General features: G+C 38.3%; 1 protein-coding gene across 1 annotated transcript; it reads right to left on the bottom strand.

The window, feature by feature from the left end:
• Positions 1 to 1,311: 1,311 nt before the first annotated feature.
• Positions 1,312 to 8,325, bottom strand: LOC136346584 (CD63 antigen-like). Its single transcript, XM_066295877.1, has 5 exons — positions 8,176 to 8,325; positions 3,132 to 3,320; positions 2,909 to 3,076; positions 2,030 to 2,287; positions 1,312 to 1,971 (listed from the first exon to the last, which is right to left on the bottom strand). The coding sequence occupies exons 1-5, from the start codon at positions 8,236 to 8,238 to the stop codon at positions 1,903 to 1,905; spliced, it is 747 nt and encodes a 248-aa protein (XP_066151974.1). The 5' UTR covers positions 8,239 to 8,325; the 3' UTR covers positions 1,312 to 1,902.
• Positions 8,326 to 9,884: the final 1,559 nt, after the last annotated feature.

Genomic DNA, 9,884 nt, shown 5'->3' with positions numbered 1-9,884 from the left:
AGCTGGTTCTGGGTATGGTGTGTAGGTAACGCCATCAGCCAATATAAAAATAGAACTAGTTTAAATCGATCTTGTCTTCTTTTTAAAACGCGCCGTTCCTTGTAAATTGTTTAGGAACGGTAAAAAGGTGGTTTTTCTTCAGCATAAGAAAATTAAATAAACTTTCTTAAATTCCAAACAAATTAAACTGAAAACGCGGTTATAACAATAAAACCACTAAAGAAAAGCAGAAACGACATTGGCACCGTAAGTATACGGCGAAGATGGTATTGTCATCAGACTCCCCAACTTCACTGACATTTTCACCTTTCCAACGAAAGAGGAAGGGTTCTTCCATCTCGAAGTTTTCAGTGGGTCGGTGAGTCCCCCACTACTCGGCCGCTAGAGCACTAGACCGCAGGTCTTTTGAAAATTTTCCTCATGAGAAAAAATATCATTGTCTGGAACAAAATAGTTCCCAACATCTAAAAAGGCTCCGAATTTAGAATATTTCAAAATTTCTCTCCTTTCATACTTTTGGCCAAAATATGAGAATGGAATGTATTGTATTGTAATTTGATTCGTACTTATTGGTACTATAGCAGAGGTAATTCTAACCGGAAGTTCATAATAAGGGAGTTTATTTATAGGGTGCATTACTGGATTTTCCACTTCGGTTATTAAAGAAATATTTATATCAGTAATTGCTCTTACTTCCACATTAACAGGAGAGGTACATCTTAATGTTAATTCTTAATTTGAATCAAAGTCGGCAGATGCAGACTAACCCTAAATTAAATTGATAGGTAGTTACCTATCCTCATAGTAGTACTTACAATGCACATTGACATTGTACTTTTAGCATTTATAAAAAAAAGTGAGTGCTCATGCACCGTATCAAAACAACCACCATAGTAAATATGATATGATGAGATATTTGAACCGACCGAATGAGATCAATTTGATACTGAGACCATTGAAAATATAGGGTACCTACCTACCTAAATGTGTATGTTTCAGAAAACAGATGTTTACATAATAAGAGACGAAAATACTGATTTTACTTGCCTCGTTTGAAGTTTTTTAGAAGCAAAGAATGCGTGGAAGGAAAAGCAGTACCTTCCTCCAACCTGTAAATTACTATGAGAGTGGAAAATGCTTTCGCTTCCTAGGTAGTAAAAGCGTATTACATGCCGATGTGGAAAGTGTTTCATTACTGTTCAGAGAATTTACAGTTTCTCTACTTTTTTTGTCATTATGTTGTATTAATTCTTATTTTTTTATTATTTACCTTTCTGTGTGAACGCAGAAAATCCGAAAATAAACTATTCCTCACAGAAAATCAATTTTCTATTTGACTAAACTCAAGGTTAGTGTTATTAACATTACATTACATGTATTTGTTTGTAAATGAAAGTCCTTCACTCCCTAGATGGTGAAAATGCGGTTTTCTCCCCTAAAAGGCTGTGGAAAGATTTTCTATTTAAAATTATTTTCTGTACAGGTAGTAAAAATACTTTTGAACATGGTGGAAATTTATCTCTAGACACCTAGAAATGACAAATAAATAGTTTAATTATAGGGCTATTTTAAGACATATTTTATATGGATTGTTAAGCGACGGGGCAGCTGAAAAGACACAACGGATGAAATGAACAGGAAAATAAATAGCTTAAATGGAAATATTTTAAGAAAAAATACTATCAACCAAGGACACAATGAAAATGATTCCTAATTACTATTGATATGTACTTATTTGTGCTTTGTGACACAAAATCGTAAAAGGTTTTCACTCTAATAAGCCTAAGAAAACGACCCCTAGATTATGCATTTTCCCATTTTTATGAGGCAAATCTCGTTCCAATTCATTTCTAGTAAACATAAATATATTCGGTAGATAATCTTTTTATCGAATTCCACCTTTTACTTCTGCGGATCTTTTTCCTTCTTGATTGTATACGCCAACCAGCATGCCAAAATGATTCCCACAATCTGTCAAAATACAGGACAGACACGAAGATTAAAGGAACAAAATCTTCAATTATTTTACCTCCACAAACGCTATACCAATCCCAACGCCGATCAACACCTTGGTGTTCCCCTCAATCTTGCTCTTCACCTTTTGGAAACACCCTGTGTTGTAGACGTGGGTTCCAAATGACTGACCCTTGCAAGTATCATCCTCCAAGGGCGTTTCATTGTTGGGCACGCGAGAAGGATCGCTGTTGTCGTAACAACAAGACTTCGGCCACTTACTGGTGGGAGTCGATTCCCAATCTTGAGGTTTGTCGACTCCGCAGCATTTTATCTGAAATAGCAAAAATATAAAGTCAAAATATCAATACATCAATAATAAGGCTCGACATGTGCGTGACAGAATTGCTAATACGATTTTAGGGTGGGTCCGGGGCAAAGATATAAAGCAATGTTAGAAGCCCGGTAGTAAACAGGTGGAGTCGTAATGAATTATTAGTATTACAAATATTTAGCTTTGTCCCTCTGTTATTATCGCATTAAAGCACGCAATATATGGGACTTGTTTATTAAGGCGTTATGTCATCCATTATTTTCCATCACATGTAAAACGCCTTGTAGAGAGGCGAGTACAGGCGCTAATAATAAGGTTTTTTACAAGCGTGCGGTAAAGGAACTTTACCGCAGACATCTACGAACCGAAAATAGCATTTTTTTGCACTCACTACCAAATCACACACGTCATGATAATAAATTTTTAGGAACACTTGTGTGCGGGCAAAGATATAATCGCGCGCAGGTAGTAATTTTAACATACATGCGCGCGCCTGAAAATTATTGTGCCTAACATGCGCGGACCCGCACTCGATTGTTGATGGAACTTCGCTTCTTTTAGATAATTAGCTACTAATTCCCGCGAGACTCAAATGTGTGCAATAACGTAGTACCCAGGTACCTTTTTCTGCAGATGGTCCCAAGCCACTTGTTCCACCTTATTCGTGTAATTGTTCATGGATTTTCGAAGAGTGTTCTTCAAGGTGCCTTCAAAGTCCCCTTTGTAAACCGCAGCAGCTATTCCAACGGCTAATTCTATCACGAATATTATAACAAGCAATCCTGCAAACTAATAAAACCAAAAGGTTATTCCAGTCACCGTTTCAAGGCTGACGGTGACTTACAGCTAACAGCAAGTTATACGATTCTCTGATAGCTCCAAAACATCCAAGGAAAGCTATGATGAAGACTATGGATCCTGCTACTATTAGCACTATCGGAGGACCGAGGAGGTCGCTGGTGGTGAAATGTTTGAAGTCAGAAACGTCGGCCAACACTAGGCCTCCGGCTATAATAATTCCTAATCCAGATATCTACAATAGAATGTTCGTAAATTAAATCTTTATGCATTACAAATACCCAAATTTGTATCAAAATTGAGGGGCTAGTAGTTGTTCAGATAGCACTCCAAGCTACTATACGTTTGATTAAATAGAATTTAAGAAGCCTTGAGAACGAATCAACACACTTTAATCAATTATTCTAGTTAATTCTAAATCTTAAGACGCGCCTCCACTTTGGTGCTGGATGATGAGGACTAAAAAGTATGTTCATGTGACGCTGAAGATAGAGAAGAAAGCTCTGACGTAGGTCATGAGCGTACACCGGATTGTGTCCCTCGAGGCCGTTGATGTGTTGATTCTTCCGATCGACCTCTTTCTGCAGGATCGTACAAATATCAAAGTTTCTTCACGGATGAAGCGGACAGGCAAGCGGCCTGAAGGACAGCCACTCGGAAGTGGAAGGCATCTTGGACAACTCTAGAACACAAGTGGACTAAGAGATTAGTCCCTGACCTCGAAATTTTGACTTTATACAAGCACGGACCCCTGAACTCACTACCGCCTGACTCAGGCGCCCCATTCACACACCGAATAGGGAAAACCGACTTGAAGTGTAAGACTTGCGGAATCATCGGTACCGAGGAATACTGAGTGTTTCTACGTCTAGATTATCAGACGCAAAGGGAAAGACTAAACGCGCGCTTGAACGTGTTAACACCAAAATCGTTGTTAGAAGAAATGGTCGAGGGTACAAACAAATGGGGCCGCTGTGGCAATACCATTTGTGCAATGGTGGAAGAAAAGGTGCGGAAGGGATACAGTGTTCAAAAGACTTAATCCAATGCAGTAAAACCGAGGTAAGACGTAAGTACCACCGAGTTCACCCCTCCCTGACTCCTGATTAGAAAAGAATCCCAAGTTTTTGGCGGATAGATGCGCAGGAAAATCTCACATAACCTGATCGCTAGGGCACCAAGCCAGGTGTCTTTTTCGAGATTTTCTTCGTGAAAAAGTTCTTAAAATGCAGTGAAAAAAATCGAGAACATTTCTGGAAGAGTTTAATGCGACATATTAGATCCTTGAAAAATATTGAATGAATTTTCTAGCGAAACAGATTGGTTTAGGTCACTTAGCAGTTTAGTGCCCGAATCTGTGCCTAACAACAAAAAATAAATTATTTGTTTCATTTATTATGCTACAGGGTGCTTCTTAATGGATGGTAAAAAATGAAATGGGTCAACCATGACCCGATTTTAAGGGAAAAACTTCATACAAAGGTTTGTCCTAAATTTCCTCCATATTGATTTACGAGGTGTTGCAGTTTAATTTTTTTTCCATTTCCATAAACTTCTTTATTAGTTGTGAAAATAATCAACTCAACAATGGTAGTACCAATCACGTTAGTATTGCGAAAAATCTGAAATAACAACTATTTAAAATATTCTAGAGCGTGTCGGTTTTTCCGTGTAGCTCTGAGCACTTTACATCAGAAGTTTTTTCTGAAAATTTTTTCATTTTATTCATGAACTTACTTTGATCCCCTGTGCCTCTGATTCGCTTTGTTGAACGTTCAGTTTTTCATTAGGCACAATAATTTAATAGATATGTGCAGAAATATCGATTCATGTTCGTCCGGATTCGCTTAAGGATGTGATAAAACGGCGAGGTGGTGAATTGTTGAAAAATTGTAAATGCTTGTCAAACTATCAGAAATACACCTGAAACTTTATCATGGAGTCCTGCAGTTCGTGAGAAGAGGGGCAGAATCTTGCAGTTTGACCAGATATCTTCAGCAATTAGTTTGACTATAATCCAAATTAGGAGTTTTGATTTTTGCAAATATCTCTCAAACTATTGTCCCTAACAAATAAACTGATGAGGCAGGAAAGTTAGTAAAAGGCATAAGGAATTAAATGAGGCCAATGAATAAAATCTAAAAATGTCATAAATACAGTTCTAATGTAAAATAGTGGGAGCGATCACGAAAAAAGTAACGTCCTGTAGAGTATTTTAAGTAATTTTTATTTCAGTTCATTCGTAATGCTAAAATGATTGTTATTACGAAATTTGACTTAATTATCTTCACAAACAACGAGGAAATCGACGAAAATCGAAAAAGGAATGAAACTCCAACCGTCGGTAAAACGAAAGCGATTTAAGACGTGTCTCCATATGAAGTTTTTGTCTTAAAATAAGCTCATGATTTCACTTTGTCGTGACGCATTTTATTTTTTACCACCCATCAAGAAACACCCGGTATATTATTCTTAAAAGAAATGCAAAAAAAAAACAATTTTAGCCAATTTTTGTCGTTTTTGGATGATTTGAAAAAGACGGTACTCATGAGTACCGTCAGGAATCAAGAACGTTAATTCTTAATCTTGAAGCAAAATAAAACTCTTATAACGGAAAAATATCGTCATGTAAAATTCAATTTTACAAGAGGTTTGACTAGCCCGTACTTCACACACGCGGTACACTGCACACAGTACAACCTCTGAACTAATAACAATGACAGGTTGTAATGTGAGTTCACACGTGCGAACCAATCCCAGTGATATGCCTTTCCTGCAGGTAGTGACATGTAAGGACGGTTGAAATACGCTCAAATTACAGGGAAGTGGTTGAAAATAACAGCAAGACTAAGCACCGCGAGGTGCTCAATGCAGGGCCTAATTCTCTCAAATTAGAAAACTCGTTCCCCTCATCGGCGTATATAATAAAGCAACATTGAACTTTTATGCCCGGGTAATCGGTATTAAATTGCCCTGAAGTTACGCCTATTTGACACGTTTTCGTATCTTTACCATTTGGGCCCTTTTCCTCTTTCAATTTCAGAGGTAGCTCTCTGGAATCGTGACAGTAAAACCACGTAAGGTTCTACACTTTCGTCTCTTTGGCCATGCCACTTTGTTCCACTTCTTGTTCAGTTTATTTGGGCACCTACTTGGTATGGAGAAAGTGGCGTGCATAAGCTATCACCGTAACTTTTTCGTCCTTTGATTGCCTTTCTGCTACGCTTCAAAACTTCTTTGCACTTATTGCCCTACATACCGCTTATATAAGGGTATAAGTTCCCAGTAAATCACCCTATAATTTGAACAAATTATTTTATAACCTTCAAAGGTTTTCAGTGAAGTTGAATGGGTGACCTCCATTTCCTTTATGCTATAAATCACCGAAAACTAACACAATGGAATGTGATAGGTACTGAATCGATAAAATTTAATATCAAAATATAAACTCTACATATTTTAATAATAGATTCTTGTAAAGTGTCGATAAGTATGTTCAGAGGTATCAATTTATTCTGAAACATGCGTAATACAGTAATGTAGAATGTCCTTCAGGTTATGTATGTTCTAATCGATCCAAAAATATCGAACATATTTGCTCAAAAACAATAAATTTAAAGAAAAGTTCAAATATATTTTATGCCTTTTTAAATTGCTCTGGTCTTACTGATGCAATACATTAATGAAATTCTTCAGATTAATATACTGCGTCAGTTATTCTGTTTATGGACAACACCTTGGAATTAACGTTTGCATAATACTTTATCGGTAGATTAGTTCAGGTTAGGCTAAGAATGGAGGAGAGGCAGAAGAGGGGATGTGGTTTTAGTGGGTAGGTGAGTAGTGAGATACGCTCAAATCCTACACTACTCGGTTGATAATGTCGGGCTAGCAGAGATCCCCATCCAGATGTTTTTGGAAGATTTTCACCTCCCCACAAAAAAAAAAAGTGGAAGTGAGGGGTTTCGTGTGAGAAAGTGGGAAGGAAAGTCGAATGGAAGCCAGCGAGAGAATCCTAAAGAAATGATGAAGGACATGGGAGACAAAATTTTTGCATGGACGCAGCGTAATCATGGGCCGATACAGATGTGTACAGGACATGGAGATTTCTGGTGAATATCTGTGCAGAATAGAGGCTGAAACCGAGTCAGTACCAGTTCTCTTAGAAGGAAATTGCAGATGCTCCAGAAAATATATTGTGTGAAACGAAAGAGAACAAGAGCGAATGAGTTGAAACTAGAGTGTGAGGCAATAGGGAGAGAACTATCGAAGAATGAGAGGAAACGGATGGAATGCGAAACTATGGCGGAGGATATTATGGGAAGAAAAATAATGGAGGAAAGAAGAAGGAAAGCAAATGGGAGAAGTTGTTGGCAGGGCAAGGACGAACTGGAAGAAGTCGCAGGAAATAGAAAGACTACGGATGTCGCAACGTAAAGTGAAAACGATCCGGAGACGCTGAGCCAAGTGAATGAAGAGCACTAACGGAAAAAGACTACGCGTTGGGAAACTTTACGAAGAACTCAAACTCAAATATAATTAAGCAGTAACAATTTCTATTATCGAAGACGAGGCTGAAATGTTTTTCTCGGATACTGCTGTCAGGCTTCAATATGTATGTTGCAAAACTGAGAAAAGCATAGAAGTTGATGGATCCTTGTAATACTGGGGCTTGGTGAAGTTACCAAGGGTTTTAAGAGACCGGAACGGTCTCAGCTCTGCTTTGAGTGCTGAAAGGAGGACATCGACAAAATGACTGTAACGAGGAAGAGTAGTGTGGTCTCTGAAACGTGAAAGGACATCAATCGAGCAAGGGGAGTTGCGAAGCGCGTACTGTACAACACATTATGTCCTATGTACAAGATGCTCAACGACACGTTTCAACACATCTCCTTTTCTGTAGGTAAGTGTTGCTCATTAAGCACTTGCAGACCCGTGGTTTTGCAAGTTCTTTTCCGTGTAACCTATTTGTAATAACGATTATTTAGATACTTATATCAACAGTGAAACTCTATGAGGATTAATTCATAACTCTATGTAAAGAATAGGGTAGGTAGGCGATGAAAAGTTAATAGTAAATTCCTACTCACCGCAAATACTAGATTGAAAATAAAGAGGATGTACTTAATGAAATTCATTCCGCACGACTCCATTTTTGATAGATCTAGAAGGTACGCAACAAATAGTTAAAATAGGTCGATTTTTGTGTTTACTGTCTGCTCGCGTGTTACAAGAACTAACTTTCAAAAACACGACTTTACGCGCGTTAACCTTCTACATGTACGTCATAATGGATACACCGCCGATGCCAAATTGTGCACTTCGTACGATAATGGAGTCTTCAGATTGTCAAATCATCGCCGAGCATTGCGTGAGCAGTCTCGGCAACCTCGCCTCAAGGTAATTTACCTGAAACGCTTTCCTGAGCGATTATGTGGAAAATTCCAGCGAACACACATCATTAATTTTTCCTGAATTGCATTTAAAGAAGTTATCGGGGTTTCCTATTGGTCTGTGATAATGGCAACAGTTTCGTTGCTATGGTTGTCGTAATTATGCCATGGAAGTGCGGTGTCAACGATGGCGTGCCATCGTATCAGATCTTTTAATGGTGCCAAGCTGCAGAGGATTGTATCCTTAAAAATTAATGATACTACAGATACTATAGTATGCATTCTTTAACATTGATATTTTTTAATATGACGAATCTGCCCTAATTGAAAATTGCTTTGACGCCACGGGCTTATGGAGACAATAGAAGAAAAGAACTCCTAGGATGACCGATTCACTCATTCGATAGATGTAAGACCTCTTATAAGTTTTAGCCGTGATATTCCCTCAGGATATCTAGGTCAATGGCCTGCCATTATACCGATTCGAATAATAATTGTTTCTCGGAAATGATAATTAGCATCTAAAAGTGATTTGTGTTTGATTTGTCCTGGTGAAATATCGATCGGTCGTTAACGAGAAACCTCAAAAGGCATTGCATTGCTAAAATTCCTGCTACAGTAGAACTCGGCCATAAAGAACTTTCAAGGAACTTGGCCTGTCGTATGGTATTTGGGGGGGTGATCGTTAGAAGAGACCGAGGGAAAAAGCACTTTGATTAAAGATCGTTGTTTTAACCAAATGTCGAATTGTACAATTTTTCGTTGTAATAAATAAATGGGACGAACCCTGGATTATCCAATTGAAAAACTTTTACACAGAGGCCATAGCACTCGAGGTCGGCCATCGTTTCGCAATTTTTTCAATCTTGTAACTAAAGCCGTTTTGGTTTGAAAAACGTCTCAAAATTTTAAAAATTTGAATGTCCCGCGTAACTGCTCGGGGTGCGATTGGTCGGATTGGTCGGTGCCGTCTTCGACCAATAGTCATAAATCTTTTTGCAAACAGTGTTAAAGGTTTTTCTGTTGATTCGCTCACCTGTTTGTCCGAACTTTAATATGTAGGTAGTTGTTTAATTAATTTTTTTCGCTTGTCTTTGGTGTTGCGTTTAAATAAAAGTTTAAATAAAAAAGGAAAATAAATCACTTGACATGGGGTTTTTACGCTTGTACGGTTGGCGACTTTGCGTCTGCTTAATTCCGACCTTGGCTCGGACCAGTGGCGGCATCGAACGATTGCGCGGGACATTCAAATTTTTGAAATTTGCACGCGTTTCGAGCCAAAACGGCTTTAATTAGAAGATTGCCGATGGCCGGTCTTGGATGCCATGACCTTCACGTGAAAGTTTTTCGATTGGGCAGTTCGTGCCGGCCCAAAAAACTATAAACCTATTTCCCGTGTTAATCTC

This window comes from Euwallacea fornicatus, chromosome 23 (genome assembly GCF_040115645.1).
Source record: "Euwallacea fornicatus isolate EFF26 chromosome 23, ASM4011564v1, whole genome shotgun sequence".
NCBI classification, from domain to species: Eukaryota; Metazoa; Arthropoda; class Insecta; order Coleoptera; family Curculionidae; genus Euwallacea; species Euwallacea fornicatus.
Note: the sequence above shows the minus strand (reverse complement) of the source record. Positions and strands in the feature narration are given on the sequence as shown.